This window comes from Zootoca vivipara, chromosome 9 (assembly GCF_963506605.1).
Source record: "Zootoca vivipara chromosome 9, rZooViv1.1, whole genome shotgun sequence".
Classification (NCBI taxonomy): domain Eukaryota; kingdom Metazoa; phylum Chordata; class Lepidosauria; order Squamata; family Lacertidae; genus Zootoca; species Zootoca vivipara.
This window is the reverse complement of record NC_083284.1, coordinates 29,107,478-29,126,943: the sequence shown is the minus strand read 5'-3', so window position 1 is coordinate 29,126,943 and position 19,466 is coordinate 29,107,478. Positions and strand designations below refer to the sequence as shown.

Below are 19,466 nucleotides of genomic sequence, written 5' to 3'. Positions count from 1 at the left end.
TGGGAGAGAGCGCATCACATTTTTAATTTAGGTATGCAAAAACTAATATCTAGTATTTCACCAGCAGCTTAAGATATTTTTTCTCAGTTGTACTGTGCTTGATTAGAAACGTAATAGCAGTTTACCATATTCTGCAACACACATGCTGCATACTCTTGTCTTTTTGGCAGATGGGAAAAAAAGATAAAATAATGAAGGATTGTCACAGGAACAATAAAAAATGTGCAGTGCTTTCTTCAAATAGGCAATTAAACTTTATTTACTGTTGCTATTACTTTAACATTTACCTCAACATTTCTTATATTTTAACATTCTTATTCAAAGGCTGAACAGAATAATCACACACTGATTGTAGAGACCACAAGGGTCATCTAGTCCAACTCCCTGCAATGCAGGAATAGTTTGCTCAAACCCATGACCCCGAGATTAAAAGCTATACCAGCTTTTGTAACATTCTATAATGTTTTAATGCAACTGTTAAGAACCCCCCCCCCCCCAAAAAAGGCTACAATTTGTTCCTGAATATAAATCTCCTGTATTAAAGACTGAGATGGGATGACAGATGCACAATAAAAAGGAAGAGTCGCACACAGAGACTAAAGCTGCTTTGAGATAAGTGCTGCTTTGAAATAGCTCTTACCTGCAGCTGCTTGCCCTGTTGTTCTTGAGCATACTTCATAGGTGCCATCTGGCACTACGCCTAAAGATATAAGAAAACTATAGTGAACCTACCATTTCACCACAAGGCTTTTTAGGTGAAACTTGCACTAATACATAATCATTTCCTAATGATATTTTGTTCTCCTGTGGTAGTTAAATAAACAGGAGTGGCTCAAGACTCTCCTTTCAGCAAATATAAGGACTCCTTCTGTCCACAGAATGGATTCTTTGTATATCAAAGATCAACCTTCCCTTCCTCCTGCAGTGCCCTGTGCCATCTCCCCACATGGTTTTTGGTTGGTTCCTCAACTCTGGTGAGCTTTTGGGGGGCATACAGGGTTGCGGGAAGAAGCAGGATCACTGAAAATCACTTCCCTCTATTAAATTGGCAGAAGTGGCCCATGCATGGAAATCTGTTCATGGGAAGACTGGACCCATCCCATTAATTTTCTTGAACTGGCATTTGGACATTTTTTACAGTAATACGAAATTCTTATTTCTGTATTCTTCTATATAGGGTAGGCATTCCTCCCCCCAAAAAATATATATAAGCACTTTTAGATGCCGTTTGTTCTGAAAGTGTCTGTCCGGTGATGGAAGGGTCCCATCAATTGAAAGAGACAGGAACCAGTTTCAGCAAACAGACGCCAACACATGTCCCCCATAAATCTGCTCTGAGAAGGACTTCTGAAGTCGTGTAGGACAGCAAAGGTGAGAGGGAATCGAGAAAAATTACTTCTCTCCCTGTTCCACTAGATAAGCCTTCCATCAGTGCTGACACACCACTGGATGATCCAGGAAATAAGAATTGTCTTACTTATTTCTCTAAACATGAAGGTGAAGTATTCCATGAATGCATCCCATCAGTACAAGTATTCCCACTTGAGCAATGAGACCCCCCTTTTTTCTCTCTTCCCTTGTGCATGCCCCACACCCTCCCCAAATATATTCCAGAGGGTTGGGGAAACCCTGAGAACAGATTTAGTAGGGGAAGGAGAGGAAGAGAGAGTTCTATTGTGCAAGCAGAAATCCTTGTGCTGAGAGAACGTTCATGGAACACTATGTAAGAAACACCTTATGCTTTTTGTGGAGCATCTCAAAATGTTCAGAATTAGCAATAGCCGAGACAATAAGATAAATGCTTACAGGCATTCATGACTAGATCTCCTCGCACTTCTGGCTTCCAGTCATCCCAGCTTGTTTCAAAGCCATCAGCAAAGCGAATGCAGAAGTTTTTAAAATGACCTTTGCTGACAAGAGACTCTGAAGAGCAGGCAGTAATTAAAGTACTTTCAATGGTCAGGACTAATGCAGAACCAGTGTCCAGATCAGCTGTATGATTAGACTGAAAAAAGCAAAGAACTATTGTATTAAAGTCTATTTCAGAAATAAGGCTGAATTCCTCACCCATAGTCATTTCTAGTTTCCCTTCTCTCTCTCTCTCTCTCTCTCACCCCCCCCCCAAATTAACCTATATAAATTAGTATTTAATCAATAACTGGATCCCTGGCAGCTCTCTTAAGATCAACGCCTTACAGCAAATTCCTGCTTTTCATTACAAGCATGCACAAACTTGTAATTAAGCCTATCTTTATGAGTTTTAACTTTAATGGTTATTTCCTAATGTTAGTTATTTACTTTACAGTACCTAGCATTATCTAGTTTTACAAAACATCATTTTCATGGATAAATCCATGATAAGCAGCATTTTTAACAAGCTAGCATAAATCTAGAGGCTGCAACACAACATATATCTGGAAAAGGCACTTTTTCAGGTTCAAATCTAACATGAACTTCATAGGAATATATAGAGTGCTCTCACTAACATTCTACATTCTTTTACACATGGGGAAATACAGCTCATCAAAGGTTATTGAACACTTATTACTTACACAGTAACTCTGTTTTTCTTTCTGTCCCCCAAAATTAATCTTGTGGCCCTGCCTCTGAATCTGTACCAATATTAAAAGCATTACATTGATATGTTTTGGTCATTGAGATCTTTTAAAAGCAAAAGTATAACAAGATATGTATTGTATTCAACACTAAGTCACCCAGACCTTTTAGCTTTAGTTGTACTACAAAATTCAATTTTATGGTACATATCATACAATCCCAATTGTATCCATCATTATTAAACGACATACCATAGATAATTATTAAATTATGATATAACATTAAATATACATTCTTTCATTAATTTTAATCCATATCAATTGCAATTTATTAAATTATATGTTGTGTTTTCCTTATAAGACTTTAAGAGTGGTGTATCTTAACATCATCTAGGTCACATCATCTAGTTCCAACATCAGTGTAGATTTTTTTACACTGTGCTCTAATTTGCAAATCAAAAGCAGATGGACATAAAACATATGCTTCTCATTTATTTCAGCTGTACCATCACAATAATAAGAAAACTTCACTGCAGAATTTGGAGACAAATTTTAAAAAATTTCATTCTCTAACAAAGTGAATAAGGAACATCGCTCGTGATATGTGCTCTCTCTACAGCATATATACAACTTGCAGTACTAATTCAAGTTTCAGGGACTCAAAGGATTGGACTCAACTATTCTACTAGACATTGTAGACATTGAAATTAATGAACCAAAGTCGTGTTTACTAACGTCAATGGAACTATTCCAAGTAGGATTAGCAGTGAATACAACCTAAACTGATTACTTTATGAAATATTCACAGATTTAGTTTTTTAAAAGATGTACATCGTTAATGGTTACTATGTAGGTAAACTTTAAGATCTTATCAAATACTTAAAATAATTAATATTTAGAAAATAAATTAAATCTATAAATATTAGTAAAACGACAATGTTAATTATAATCTGAAAAACGTATTCCTAAAATTAAGATAAACCACTTGTAAGTCTTCAAACACTTCGACATACTCAGGTTTGAGATATCTAGCCATCAATGAAAAGGATTTCTGAAATTGCTGCGTTTTGTAGCTTCTCTCAAACAGTATTTATTACCCAGAGGTATACTGATACTACGAAGGTAAACTTCAATATCATTTAATTTTTAAAAATTATGTTATTTTCTTTAATACCTGTGGTGTGTTGGTGATGGGCAGGCAAATTCCCAAGTCATTAACTGTTAGCTGGAGGAAGAGTGTCCCAAAAGCTTGAGCAGATGTCTGCTGGATTCCAGGTAACATATCAACTATTTCCTTTGTAGCCATATGAATATCTTTATTCAAGGCCATTCTCTGTTCATTCCAGTTGTCATAAGCAGCCTTGTAGTTCAGCCAGAAAAGCACAGCTTAGCAAGGGGGGGAAATGTTTTCACTATTTTAGAACAAATTAATATAGAAAATCATTCTAAGTTCAGCTATAATAAATTGCTGTGCCCTGTCAGTTATTGAAGAGTTAGGAACACATGTTTCTCTCTCTTGTTCTGCTTCTGGACTACAATATATGTTAATATGGCAGGGAACCAAGACAACATGATTCCGGCTATTGGCCTTTTAATTAAAGTAATATTTCCTTGCCTAACCAGTTTTCAGTGCACACGTCTATTTTGGTAAAACAAAAACCAACACAATGTCTACTAGTACCTCTGTCAAAGGCCACAGGCTGAGCAAAAACAATTGGTCGGTTCAAAGTAATGAGCACAGCTTCTCGATCTGATGAACCGCTGATTTCTTCTCTCAGAGCATTTCTTAATCCAATTCTGGTTTTAAAATAAGCAACTTGATGGAAGTCTGATCCAGCTTCTTCATAAACCTTAAGACATTCCAAACATATCAACAGGGAGAAGACAGCAGAGCAAAAGACCAAGCTTGGCAGGATACAAAAGTAATAATTTTAAAACGGAGGTATTCTTAAACATACACTTATTGGTTAGGGACCAGAGTTGGAGCAGATTTGGGGGAGAACAGAAGACCAAAAAAGAAGTTGAGAGCACCTCATTTTGTGAGTGGAATTCCAGCTCCCTTTTCAGCTTTCTGTACCCCCTCTACGTCCACTCATTGAAGCTTTTCAGGATCCTGTTTACAGAAGGACACATGGGGATCTAATCCAAAGTTTTATAAAGCTGTGCTTAACATTTCCTTCTTCATTCCATTTTGAGAACCAGAAAATGTCACCAGCAGGCTGAAAAACCATAATTACTCACCTGATGTTTAACGATTTGTCCTAATGCCAGATTTAAGTCCACTTGGCATTTACCGAAGAGCTTTAGGTAGCTGGCACTACCAGGCATTGCTTTGGTTTGCAATCTATTTGAGAGCTCCAGTTCTATTAGTCCTGTTTCAAATCTTACAGCCCTCATAGATGGTGTGGTGGCTGTTACCTGGATACCCTAATAATGTAAGGGAAAGACTTTAAATACACACCTCAGTCTCTCAAACTCATTTTTATAAACATATCATTTAAGAAACCTTCTGCCTTTCACAGTAGTTTCCATGAAAGGTAATAATTCTTTTGTTTGTTCCTTTAGTTTGGAAAATATTATTAGAGGAGGAAAACAAACCACTGATAGACATCCTAATACCCAAGAGATAACGAGATCCCCTGCATTGTCATTCATTATTCATTTCACAGTTCATTACAATATTACCACTGGCCACACTTGGAAGAACCCATGAATATCAAACATACCTTAAACTGCAGACTCAAAGAGTAGAGGAGAATCTTTGGCTTTTCTCCATCAGTTGTTCCATCATGTTCATTCCAAAGAGGAATAGGTTGCTCCCCTCCTGCATGTATAATTAAAACAACACGGTTCCAGAATTCAATTAAGCATTTGTCATTTCCACAAGATTAAGGCTGAGGGAGGGTTAAAAAAACACCACCACACCTATCCAACCTTCTAAATGCAACTGCCCAATATGATCCAGCTGTCACTTCTCCAGTCCCAAAGGTGAAACAAGATTTGAGAACTCAAGAGTAGTTGTAACAACAACAAATATTAAATGATTATGTAGTATTATAAATGGACAGACATTGTTTTCATAGTACCACAACCCATTCAAAACATTCTGGCATGTAAAAACGGCATACATTGACTTAGAGATAATTGCCACAACACACTGAATACTATTATATCTGACTAAAACAACAACAGCACAATTTTAATGACAACAAAGTAACTGTGCCATCTCTCCAACAATGAATGACATTTGGCAAGTGGTAGCACTGTTCAAGAAAATTACATAATAATAATAATAGAAATAGCTAGCTAGCCAGTGAAATTTTACAAAAACGCATTCCTACCAAAGGGTGGTATTTTAATATTAATCATTTCCGGAGCAGATTGACTAAAATCAATTTCAATTGGTCTATTCCGATTATATGACTTACAGTGGTACCTCGGTTTATGAACACAATTGGTTCCAGAAGTCTGTTCATAAACCGAAGTGTTCATAAACCGAAGCAAACTTTCCCATTAAAAATAATGGAAAGTGGATTAATCCGTTCCAGACGATGAAAAACACCCCCTAAAGCTTCAATTTAACATGAATTTCACTGTCTGCCAAGAGGTTTCCGAGGCGTATGGAGGCCTCCACGGAGGCATCGGAGCGTCCGCGACTGGGACGCAGCCACAGAAGCGCTCCGATGCCTTCACAGAGGCTAACTGTGTGGAAAGGAGCCCTGCGGCTGCAGCCGCGTCTCTTTCAAAGCGGGTGGGGGGGTCACTTTGGAAGCGCTTACCTCGCGCATAGAAAACAGCGGTGAGGGGCTTGGCTGCGCGGCGGTGGCGCTCGCAGCTCTCCTTCCCTCTCTACGTGGTGCCAGCCGGGCGACCTTTCTCCTCCTCAGAGCAGCCGCCACCACCACCAGGAGCCAGGACTGGCTGGGGTGGCTCGCGGTGCGCCTGGCTCTGGTTGGAGTGGCGGCGGCGGCAGCAGCAGCGGCTTCTCTCAAGCCCGAGCCTCTCCACTCTGCAGGAGCGCAACGGTGAAGGCCCGGCCTCGCTTCTCTTGACCCCTCCGCGAGGCCGGTCCTTCACCGTCGCGCTCCTGCGACGTCTCTCCACCTTCGCCGTCGCGCTAATGTGGAGAGGAGTCGCAGGAGCGCGACGGCGAAGGCCCGCTTCTCAAGAGAAGTGGACCTTCGAGCTCCTGCGACGCCTCTCCACATTAGGTCCACTTCTCTTGAGCCGGCCTCGCGGAGGGCTCAAGAGAAGCGGGCCTTCGCCGTCACGCTCCTTCGACGCCACCGCCGCGCAGCCAAGCCCCTCACCGCTGTTTTCTATGCGCGAGGTAAGCGCTTCCAAAGTGACCCCCCCACCCGCTTTGAAAGAGACGCGGCTGCAGCCGCAGGGCTCCTTTCCACACAGTTAGCCTCCGTGAAGGCATCGGAGCACTTCTATGGCTGCGTCCCAGTCGCGGACGCTCCGATGCCTCCATGGAGGCCTCCATAGGCCTCGGAAACCTCGGGTTACTTACTTCCGGGTTTCGATGGTTCGTAAACCGAAAGTTCGTAACCCGAGGTGTTCGTAAACCAAGGTACCACTGTAGTTGGATATCACCCAGTGTGTAACTATTGCCTGCTTGTGTCTAATACAGCATAATGGAAACATCACAGTCCAAGTTTTTGGAATAAAATATGTGACTTCAGATACCATAAATAGTAGGAAGCAGCATTAGTGTGGAGCTCTGAGTGCTGACTTTAGTTTAGTAAAGTTTTCAAGCAGTTAGGCTTACCTGAGACTTTCTGTATAACTTCATTGACTTCTTTCATAAACACCTTCTGCACAAAAACCAAATGGTTCAAAAGGTCTGTTGTAAGATTATGCTCAAAGGACCCAACCTGGGAGGAAAGGGGAAAGCCTTTTAACAGATGTTGATTCATGATGAAGGGTTTGAAGCAAACAATAGACAAAATGTAACATTTATTTTTGAGATGGAAGAATTTCTAAAACTAAAATGCACACAACTCAAGATACAATATAGTTAGGAAGATTTATGTTGCAAAACCTGAAATGTAAGGAGCCACATAGTTGAAGCAGAACTGTTTCAGACATCTTATGGTTACATAAGCACGATCATAAAAATATATTGTTATGTAAACTTTAAATATACAGGCATAATGTATAAATGCTAATGCTTTTATTGGAAAAAAATCAGACTAGCTTGCTATTTACATCTGATTCTATCAGTAATTTTAATGCATATTTTATCTAAACCACTGTGAGGCTTTGATGATTAAGTTGCATATAAATCCTGTTAAAATAAAAATGATAAATAAAATATATATACTACATACCTCAGCTACACAGCGCAAATAATTTCCCTGGAGATAGTAACCTTGCTTAGTAGGCAACTCATCTATACTCCATATTTGATCTGAATAGGTATCATGTTCTTCCATTATGTATTTGCCTGACATAGTGACAGGAGGAAGATTAAGACTGGCTGAAGGAGGTATGGTAGACATATCAGTGGCAGAGACTTTGGAAGTGAACCGCAACCTGTGATTTGGCAGCTCAAATGTAAACATTGTTTGTGCACCTGTGAAAAGAAAACGGTCAATTGACCAGTCTACATTAATGCACTGCAGTTATAGAAACAGTCATCCACTTCCTACTTGTCATGCCAATGCTATCCCTTCCCCTTGACGAGGCTGGATTTCAACAGTTTTTATCTCATCTCATTCCTCAGAGGGTATGGAAATTATGCAAGTGCAAGGGAGGTATGCCTACCAGCTGTCCCAAAACACAACCATTACCATACTGGCCCAAATATAAGCCACACCTGAATATAAGCCACACCTTTAAAATTTAAAGGGGGGGGGAAGACAATACCCAAATATAAGCCACTTCCTTAAAATTTGGCAGGCACTCGCACCCGTTCCGTTTTACCATATGCCTGTTTCAGCAGCGATATAGTAAAAGACCATTTTTGTAAGGTCCAAATTTAAGGCACACTTTAACTTTTCATGGTCAGAATTTGGGGGGAAAGGGATGCTTATACTGAGGCCAAAACAGTACTTTTTAGAACCTATTCTATTCCATTAATAGCTATTTCACTCCATTAACAAGCTAAAAATAAACAATAGAAATCAATGAACAAAGTACACTGCATATGCAATATTAAGAGAATATATCAGGTTCATATTTAAATATTTGAGAGTTAAACCCCCAAACTTTTTTGTTTCATGCCATTCAAACTTCACTGAAGACCTTACTGTATATTGCATACAAAATATTACATATTGTATGTTTCCGAGCACAATTCAAAGTGTTGGTACTGACCTTTAAAGCCCTAAACGGCCTCGGTCCTGTCTCCACCCCCACCAATCAGCCCGGACACTGAGATCCAGCACCGAGGGCCTTCTGGTGGTTCCCTCGTTGCGAGAAGCCAAGTTGCAGGGAACCAGACAGAGGGCCTTCTCGGTAGTGGCACCCGCCCTGTGGAACGCCCTCCCAGGAGATGTCAAGGCAATAAGTAACTATTTTACTTTTAGAAGACAACTGAAGGCGGCCCTGTTTAGGGAAGTTTTTAATGTTTGATGCTGTACTGTTTTTAATATTCGGTTGGAAGCCGCCCAGAGTGGCTGGGGAAACCCAGCCAGATGGGCGGGGTATAAATATATTATTATTATTATTATTATTATTATTATTATTATTATTATTATTATTATCTATTTTAAAATCCTTCCTGAGTGTGGCCATAGTAATTCAAGCAGCCACTAAAATGTGAACTAATGACACTTTGTTGTGACGCAGAACTCCTCTCTTTACAAAAGCAAAACAGACAACTGTCGTTTAGTGATTTAGCTACTTTCCACACACAAAATCAATGCATTTTTTTAAAACCTAGAACATTCCCACATGTGCCAACCAACCTGGGAACACCCCCCAATATGAAGCAAATGTTACCTGTCATTCCATGACTTCTCATTCTTCCCATCTTGTATTCTGCTTTCAAAGATGGCAGCAGTGCTGCTCCAATCGCAATTCCATCAATCATGGCACTGAATTTAAGAACTATGGGCTTCTTTTCCAAACCTTCTGGCAACTGTGGAAACTCATTGGTTTCTATCGGTGTCTGATTTACACTTGTGGGTGTTTTTTCTGCAGGCATTGGTGTTGCAATATCTTCTTTTGTAGGCTGGGCACTATTTTTTTTAAAAAAAAGAATACCAATTACTGGATATTAAAAAAACATTTTAACATATGAGCTTGAGCATGCAAATTTAGTTCACCCTAGCAACCAAGTCAAGCCTCCAAATAGACACATATATCAACTGCAATACTCACACTACGGTTGGCTGTCTGATGAGGTCAGAGATTTGTTTTGAGAGCTGATGAGAGCTGCGTACCATCATGCTGTGTAGTGTAGCTGGGTGCTGAGGAATGTTGATGCTAATAGCCCCGACTTTGAAGACTGCAGCATTGTTTGTTTTCAGCCCCCTTTGGGCACTATAAAGAGCCTGTGATTTGGCAATGCTACATTTCACCACAGTTCTAAGAAGAAGAAGAAACTTGTTTACATGTTTTAAAATACAAAGCCGCTCTAGTGAATCATCTTGCATCATCAGTTAAATTTATCAGCAATTCACGCTGTAACCCTATCCTCACTTACCTAAGAGTAAACTCCACTGAACTAAATGGGACTTACTTCAGGGTAGAGGTGTATATGGTTGCATAGTTGCAGAGAATAATAGTCAATTTTCATATTACATGGGAGATTCCTGTTCCAGGAACCTAAACTGAAGCTGACAATTGTGGCTAGATATCAAAGAACCACAGCAAATTAAGGATGGATAACTGCATGACTATTGTCAACTGATACAGTCATTTGCTTTAATGGCGTGCAGGGGCATAAACAGCTAAATAATTCCAATCATTTAAAAAAAACACACCACACTCTGGGCAAAAAGACGACACACACATACTATCATGCAAATCTCCCAGTAAAGGATTTTATTTGACTTCAGCTGCTGTTTAAGAAGATAACCTTTCCAATATCTAATTTCAAACAGACAAATAGATTACCTAATAAGAACACTGAAATATATCTTTCCCCACTAAAATGCAAGCTTCAATGAAAACTTTGTGGCTATTTTATGTTTCTGAAGTAAGCAGAAAAAGAGCAAATGCAATATATTTTAAATAGAAAAATAAAGAAAACTTGAAACACAGTTATTTCATCACAGTTGACTGACATGTATGAATGACAAATACTACTTGTACCATAGTACCATAAAGTACATATCTGTACTTTAAATATTCTTTCCAATTTTCTTGGGGATCAATAAGCCAACATTTCATATTTTCAACCAAGACATAAGTATACAAAACGTTATCTATCAAAATAAGACTCTGCAAGTATTGGCTCCGGCAAGGAGAAATTTCCCCTGTACTTGCCTTTCAAATACCTGCAGCCAAAACCTAATACTCTCACAAGTTTTGTGAACTGCACTCATTATATAGAAAAAATTGTGAAACATTTCATTGAAATTTACCGTACTTTTGTGTATGTGGTTTAGAAAGGCAGCCTTAGTTGAAATACTTGATCTTAAATGGTCTTGTTTAGAGACCAATTGCTTAGATCAAAGGTGGTGAATCTCTTGCCTCTGGGTCTATTTAGATCCACCAGATCACCTCATTTGACCCTGTGAGGCTGTTTTGGCCAAGCTGTGCCACCTGCTGTACACCTGACAGTTTATATGATGCCATGTGAGGGGCAGGTAAAGGAAAAGCTTGGACAAAAGAGGTTTTGCAGGCACCTACAAAGCTCTTCCCCCAGTACTTGCCCAGTATTAGTCCTGTGCTTAGCACTTCCCAAGTGTCAGGCACAGAGCTTGCAAAGGCCATGACATCACTTTCCAAGCAACCAACCATTAGCTGTTGAGTGATTGGGAAGTACTGCACAAAGGGCTTTGCAAGCTTCCTCTGGAAAGAAAAAAACACATTCTGTTTTGAAAATGAATTTCTTTTCTTTCCAAAGGAAGCAGTATGTATTTAAAGTGCTGGAAAAATTTGAACATTTTTTCTTTCATTCCAGAGAAGCAGTTATTGTGTAAAGTGCTTTGAATACAAACTGCTTTCTCTGCAGATGGGAAATGCTCCAGTTTGGGGAGCATTTTGTCTTCTGCAGAGATTTCAAAGGGCCTTTTGGAAGCCACCCCCTCTGTACCAATTAGCTGACTGGTGGTCCTGAAAGAACATCTTGAAAGCAAGTTGATTTATCTATCAGCTGATCATCGATGACTGGTGACCTCCATTGGACTTTGAGAAGTGCCAATCAACTATCATCATTAATGATTTCAGCTGATCAACAGGTAAGTGGTCCCACTGACCTGTCAAACTTGGCCTATGAAGGGTGGGTAAGGTAAGGCTCTAGCTTGCCAGCTGGATCCAGTTTTCCCACCTCTGGTTCAGATGAAAAATAACTCTTTCCATCAGTGGTTGAGCATATGCCCGCGCTGCCCAGGGCGTGGCATGCTACCGAGGGGGGGCGTGGCACGGAGGGTGCCCTCCAGGTGCAGGATAGCCGGGGATGGAGTGAGCCGCTGATGGCGGACATTTGGCGTGCCGCCCGCCTGCGACTGCCAAATGTTACCCCCCCTCAGCGAAGATACCCAGGTCGGTCCGCCCCCACCACATACGCCTTCCTCTGCCCCTGCTTTCCATACACTGCTTTCATAAGCCAAATATCCAAAATTCATAAGCCAAAATATCTCTCACACAAAGCTGCTCTGAATCATACTTTGTGTCAGTTATATTGTCCGAAAGAAGAGTTCAATTTCACCTTGGTGATATCCATCAGTTCCTTAGGTAACCTGAACCTAATGCTTTTTCTTTATTTCTGTGCAACATCGAGAGTTTTCATGACAGCTTTTAAGAATAAAGTTTAACTGCATGATCACAAGTTATTTGGTTTGTCAACTTCCTTGACTCATGTAGCAGAGACCTAAGCAGGTAAATATCTAAGTCAGGCTTCCTCAACCTTGGCCCTCCAGACGATTTCAGCCTACAACTCCCATGATCCCTAGCTAGCAGGACCAGTTGTCAGGGATGGTGGGAATTGTAGTCTCAAAACATCTGGAGGGCCGAGGTTGAGGAAGCCTGATCTAAGTCCACAACACCACAGTTTAGGCTTCTGCCACTTGAGGTGTGTTTGTGTATGTGTGCACTGCAAAATCTAGTACCTCCAAAGCACAGCACAACTGTGGGGATGAAACCCAGCCCACCTATCCAGCTCCAATATCAAGAAAAGGGCTCCATCTTGTTATTCTTACTAGAGGGAGGCATTCACGTAAAAAGCAAAATTGTAGACTCTGGAAGCATGGAGTCTCTAACTCCCATACTGAGTTGCCTTTACACTTTTATTTTTAAAAGCTGAGGTGGGCCCACCCACCCATTGCTGAATACATAAAGTCATTACTGACATGTTAGCAGCTTGCATAACTTTGTGGAGAATCATAAGGTAAGATATAAAATCAATCTAATTTATCTGGGTTGTCATCATAGATCTGACATATTACAGTCTATATTAGTGACTCTAGATAAATAGTTTGTGATTAGGGAAGAAAACCCTGTTTCAAAACTATTTTATGTTATTGAGCAAAAATAAAATACTTAACCCAGAGCATTTCTAATATAGGCTGATCAATATACTATATCAATTTGATTTCATGTTAATTACAATTAAGGCGCAGCTGGTTACATTAAACACAAAAGACACATCTTAGCTACACTACACACAGTGTTAACTGCAAGCCATTTAAACATAATGTGACATACAGAAATTCTTGTTTGGCTGTGCTTGTTGGTGATGTAGGGAAATCCTCCAGTCTACGAGTGAAGATTGGAAGAAAGCAAAACAAAAACAAAGCAAAATAAAGAACAGTCATGCAGAAGAATTAGTCATATTTGTAACCCACAATAAGACCAATTGTCTGGAAATACTATTTTTTAAGCAATGGCATTTTGCAAGCATGGGGGATCCAAGTAATGCTCAGCAAACCCATTCATTTCAGTGCAGATAACATTTCTGCCTGTTCAAAAAGGGTATATGCAGAGCTGTTCCTGCCCCAGTTGGGAATAAGGAAGTCAACTCATGCAAGAGCCTCTTGGTCCCATTGGAGCACACGCTATACCAGGCATCCCCAAACTTCAGCCCTTCAGATGTTTTGGACTACAATTCCCATCTTCCCTGACCACTGGTCCTGTTAGCTAGGGATCATGGGAGTTGTAGACCAAAACATCTGGAGGGCAGCAGTTTGGGGATGCCTGTTATACTATCAACAGAAGCAACAACTACACTTTGAACCAACTTTTCATTGCTTCTTGTGAAAAAGTTCAGCTATCCTTCATGACAGGACAAACTTTACTTGCATATGTTAAATTCATATTTATCTACAAACTATTGGGACTAATACAGATTCTGAAAGTTTGTTGGTGATGAAAATGCTGCCAAAAATAAAGAGTACTATTTCATATAGTACATAAAACACAGGAAAATGGTTTGTAGTGTCTCGCTATTCTAGTTTAAGTGCTGAGATGTATGACAATATCATGCAATTACAAGTGTGTGACTATTAAAAATGTGAATGTATTAGTAAAATCATTCAAGATGCTCATGCAGAAAAGGTGGGTAGATTTGTTGTTTTAAACACCCAAGCGCAAATATAAAGTGAAACAATATATAGGAAGTTCAGATTGTCTTATAAGATGCAAGTATAAAGAACCCAGCATTAAAAAAACAAATTGCTGTTCTAAGAATTACTGTACACAGTGGATCTGTCAAGATAGAATAATATGAAAGGATATTGAAACTAAGTACAAAAATTTACACAAGTCATTTTTTTCATATAAATATGCATATAACATAGAATCATAAAATTGTAGGATTGGAAGGGACCCCAACGGTCATCTAGTCCAACCCCATGCAATGCTGGAATGTCATTTTCATCCAGTCACAAAAAACTGTACATAATTCAAATAGTTATAATAATGATAATAAAATGAACAGTAGTATAAAAGAAATGGGACTGGGGATAGTTTGAAACTGATAAAAGCTTTTTGGTTAAATATATGCAATAAAATAGGTCAAAGGGTAAAATACTCAGGGAGATCCTTTTAGGTTTATAAAAGGTGGCTGGTTTGACACACTTCAATGATGATGCAAAATCTGCTGGAAAAAAACAGTCTTGACTATGGAAAATATTCTGTCCATTTCCTACTACGAACTAGCTGCTCAGAAATACTGTGCAATGCTATTAATATTTAATTTTAGTCATCTCATATTATTATACTTTTATGCAGTTATATCTAAATGCTTGAAGCCTGACAGAAGAGTACACAAAGGCATTTCTTTCTCATCACCTTGTCAGTTTTAGCTTACTTACATATCACAGCTCCTTGTAATCCAGTCAGATAAAAGCTTTAAAAGAGGAGGACGGGCTATAACAGGCATAACTGCTATTTAGAGAATATGTATCACTTTTTAAATTGTACACTCACTGGATATTTGGTGTGATCCCTTCCAGAAGGACAATATTAACACCACCTATATGAGCAGTAGCACATGTCTCAGTCATCCTCTGATGCAGTACATCTTCAAACAGAAAAAGACAAAACACAAATGTGTTTGTTGTAGTACAAAAATATGTATTTCTTGCATGCATATTTGTGTTGGAAAGGCAACAGGCAAAGCATAAGAAAGATGCTGTTAAATTTTAATTCTAGAACAGGGGTTGCCAACATAGGTAGGTGTGCATGTGCTCGCAGAGTTCTTTTCCTGTAGCCCACAGGGGTCCCTGTCCCTACTGAAATTTGGCTTCAAAGATACATTCTGCTGTAACCAGTAGTGCAGGCTGCTGTGTTTGGTTGCAGGGTATGTGTGGTGCCCATAAGAGCTTCTTCAGTCTGCAAATGTGCCCAAAAAAGTTGGCAACTCCTGTGCTAGAAGATATTTATCGTTATCACTGTGGTAAAAGCTAAACCACCTAGAAATAATTTTACTACGACAGTGGCATGCTATGAACATTTTAATTTAAATAAATATTTTACACTAATTTAATTGAATTTTTCTGCTTACTTAAGTTTGGCTGGGCATTTTCTCTCTCTCTCTCTGTTACTGTGTATTTCAGTAGCAAAAAGAGGATAATCAAAAAATGATCTGATTATATCACAGACACTTTGCAAAAATTATATATAAATTCGACAAAACAAGTATGTGTTTCTACAGATAATTCTTCTACCTTTCATTTTTTCTTTGAGTGTAAAACTGCCATGGATTCTCTTCAGTTCTGATTCCATCGTTAGCCCACCAATATCCGCTTCAAGATGTGTGCGATTTACCATGCCTATTCCAAAGACTATCAGGGTCACATGCTGAGGTTCAGATGTGACCAAACTGCGTTTCCTCTGTGTTCTACTTAAGCTGCTGTTATCCTGCTCATTTTCAAATGCAACCCTACATGCAGGTTCAGTAGGGCTCCGAACACCTACAAGAAAATGCATCAGATCAGGAAGTATTTAGGCAAAATTGACAAGACCAGAACCTACAATTACTTTATTCATCAAAAGATTCACATGCTACACTTATGTATAAATGTTATCAGGGCAGTTACTGCAGCAATACTCTGCTAAATTCAATACAGATATTATACACTGCCTATTAAGCCTGTATAAGTGTTAAGAATAATGCATGTTCCATATCTTCAAAAACTCTTACCTGCTGGATAAAACGTTTCAGAAGATTTTTCTAAAATCCCTGTTGGATCAGATATAAGAGAATAAAAGTTCAACAGTTTATACATATTTTGCCAGCACTCTGCAGAAGGTTCACTCTGCTCTGACACTGTAATTGAATCAGAGTCGTCCATATGAATGGTCACATGATCAACAACATCCTTTGAACCTTTCCTGGATACTTTAGAAGTTCTTCTTTCTGATCTCCCAAGTGAATTTTTGTTTCGAGATTCTCTTTTATTGTTCTCATTGTTTGATCGCTTGTTTTTTGCATTGTTCACTCTGTTGACACCATTGAGACTCCCGCGAGAGCTGCGACTGAAGTCAGAGGAACGAAAATCTCTGTGTTTGCGGGTTTTGAAGGTGGGCGTTGGAGAAGCTGAACCAGCCGTGTATCTGCTGAGTTTGATGTCTGTCTGCGTAGCTTTGATGTCATCTATCATGGTACTGAACTGATGAATAAGACGAACCAGTGCCATATCTACATGCTGGCTTATAGACTGACATGAGATTGTAAAATTGCAATGGAAGGTACTATAATGACGTTTGTTAAAGTCATGAAAAGCAAGGGCATTGGTGGAGTTTTGAGGTGTGCTCACTGACTTCTCCATTATAACAGCACTGATGCTAAAAGTTTCCAACATTAATGCTGGTTTGAATTCAAGGGGAGGAAGATTGACTGCTCCTTGCCTAAGAAAGAAATACAAAACATTTTTAAGATTCTTCAACAGCTAAGTGTTAAAAGTACTCACTGGAAGGACAGACCATGAAGCTGAGGCTCCAATACTTTGGCCACCTCATGAGAAGAGAAGACTCCCTGGAAAAGACCCTGATGTTGGGAAAGATGGAGGGCACAAGGAGAAGGGGACGACAGAGGACAAGATGGTTGGACAGTGTTTTCGAAGCTACGAACATGAGTTTGACCAAACTGAGGGAGGCAGTGCAAGACAGGAGTGCCTGGCGTGCTATGGTCCATGGGGTCACGAAGAGTCGGACACGACTAAACGACTAAACAACAACAAACAAAAGTGTTAAAATCATTCTCTTTTTGAAGGCTATCCCTTCATATATTTTGTTTAAGATATTAGGGAAGAGCCATAGTTCAGTGGTAGAGCAAATGTTTTGCATACAGAAGGTCCCAGCTTCAATAACTGGCATCTTAAGGAAGGCCTGAACCATGGAGAGCAATTGTACATCAGTTTAGACAATACTGAGCTAAACAGACCAATAGTCTAATTCAGTACAGTTGTACCTTGGGTTGACGAATGCCTTGCGACTTGAACGTTTTGACTCCTGAACACCGCAAACTCGGAAGTGAGTGTTCCGGTTTGCGAACATTCTTTGGAACCTGAACATCTGAAGCGGCTTCCGAACATTTTGGAAGTCAAAATGTTTGACTTCCGAGCTACGACTGTATACATATACAAGTATCTTTGTGACTGCTGACACTCTCAAGGAACTCAATGTCACATATTGACGCGAAGTATTAAGTTTTAAATTTTGCACTGTTCTGCTTGTAAGCTTCTGTTGATGGGCATTTTATCCACCCAAGCAGCCTAATGTTTTAAACAAATTTATTCTAAGGTTAAAATTTAAAAGCTGCAATTGTAACTTCAACTCTTAACTATTTTTCAGTTCATAATTTTCTTAAAGTCTATTATTAAATTATTTTTGACTTGTTAAGAAAAAAGAAAAAAGAAAACAGACAGAAAAGAGTAGAATGAAGTGATTAAGCAATATGTTCATGCTCTTTAATGCTGAATGGATTCGTGTAACTTGACTACTATACCTTCGGGCTCTTTTGCTTCTTCTCTCTTTTGCTGTATCTGAATCCACAATATCTGCCCTAAGGCAATCCAGAGTCCCTGAGAATGAAAGATGCTCTCCGAAGTACATCCTGTAGCACAGTGGCACTGCATCCTGAGACTGAATTCCTGTGTGGCTTAGAAGTGGTTTGAAAACAACCTATTAAAAATAGAATCAAGTTATTTCTTTAGAGCTATAAAAATTGCTCAACACCTGCAGAAAACATAGCTGCAATCTTAAAAGCACCTCTCATATTTTAAGCATTTCAAAATGACAGTATTATTGGAATAATATAGACTGTTCAAATCAGTGTGTAGTCCAAATCAGAGAGAAAAACATACATTTGTAAAAACCAGGCTCAAGACACAAGTGCTCTCTGTTCCTCTCTTTCTTTGATGTGAATTCCGTCTCCATTCCATCTGAGTATAAAAAAACCCTTCGTTTGAGCAGGAGACTGTGACAAACCCCTCCCTGAACCAGGGAATTCCACCAGGTGTTGGTCCGGGATAGGCAAGTTCAAGAACATGGCAGTAACCTTGATGAGAAAAGCAACCCCAATAAATTGGGTGGTTGCCCTGCCCATGAGGGTCCGTGTTTTGAGTCAGGTTGGTGTAAGTGTCCATGAACCACATCCCCTGTATGATGTCTCTGTGCCACACAGCCTCTCGCTCCAGGTTAGCCTGCCATGAGGGTTATGTGTACAGCCTGTTTCAGCAAACAATCTTTCCCCTCAAAGCTGGAAAGATGGCACTGGCTGCAATGCAGGCAAGGGGGCAGGGGGAGGAAGATGGAGAGAAGCAGATGATTAACTGCGGAGGAGAGAGGCAGCCAAGTGAATGGAGAGGTATGAATAATGCTGCCTTTCAAGGAAGGATTAAGGAGGGGTTAAAGAAGAAAGGGGGCTTCACTACCTCACTGCCATGCTGACATCAGAGAGAGCCTAGCACAAACAGTACCTGCCCTGCGCATCTGCCACTACTGCAGGAGACCCAGCATCCAGGCATGAGAACAGGCTATTGCTGTGGCAGCAGTGGGATTTGTGCCAGCACAGTCACCCTCTCCCTCCCCCACCCTATTTTTGGATGAGACCCCTGATGTTCAGTTTCTGTCCAGCTCCTCCTGAGGAAAATACCTGATAGTTAGGGGCCATAATCTCTCTTTCCCCGTGCCCTTGTAATCTGCAAACCCTGTGAGATAACTCCGCTATACCCCAGGGGTCTATAGCTCACACAGTGGGAAGCGCTGGTCTAGATCAATGCTCTCTATGCATGTGCACAGGTGCCTTCCATTCTCTGCTTAGGAGAGCTGCCAGACTCGCCTCATTTC

The 19,466-nt window shown here is 39.9% G+C and overlaps 1 protein-coding gene across 10 annotated transcripts in view; it reads right to left on the bottom strand.

Moving 5' to 3' along the window:
- The window catches only part of BLTP1 (bridge-like lipid transfer protein family member 1), a 117,830-nt gene that overhangs the window by 27,795 nt on the left and 70,569 nt on the right, over positions 1-19,466 (bottom strand). For 9 of the 10 annotated variants that reach the window (XM_035114174.2, XM_035114176.2, XM_035114179.2 and 6 more), the window contains exons 45-60: positions 18,124-18,299; positions 16,318-17,024; positions 15,842-16,087; positions 15,102-15,195; positions 13,380-13,430; positions 9,888-10,094; positions 9,507-9,745; positions 7,892-8,136; positions 7,330-7,435; positions 5,282-5,379; positions 4,797-4,982; positions 4,237-4,405; positions 3,730-3,941; positions 2,553-2,612; positions 1,807-2,005; positions 641-700 (exon numbers count right to left, since the gene is read on the bottom strand). In XM_035114174.2, the coding sequence (XP_034970065.1) occupies positions 641-700; positions 1,807-2,005; positions 2,553-2,612; positions 3,730-3,941; positions 4,237-4,405; positions 4,797-4,982; positions 5,282-5,379; positions 7,330-7,435; positions 7,892-8,136; positions 9,507-9,745; positions 9,888-10,094; positions 13,380-13,430; positions 15,102-15,195; positions 15,842-16,087; positions 16,318-17,024; positions 18,124-18,299 (3,055 nt within the window). The remainder of the gene's footprint in view (positions 1-640; positions 701-1,806; positions 2,006-2,552; positions 2,613-3,729; positions 3,942-4,236; positions 4,406-4,796; positions 4,983-5,281; positions 5,380-7,329; positions 7,436-7,891; positions 8,137-9,506; positions 9,746-9,887; positions 10,095-13,379; positions 13,431-15,101; positions 15,196-15,841; positions 16,088-16,317; positions 17,025-18,123; positions 18,300-19,466) is intronic. The other variant, XM_035114177.2, reaches the window with a different exon arrangement.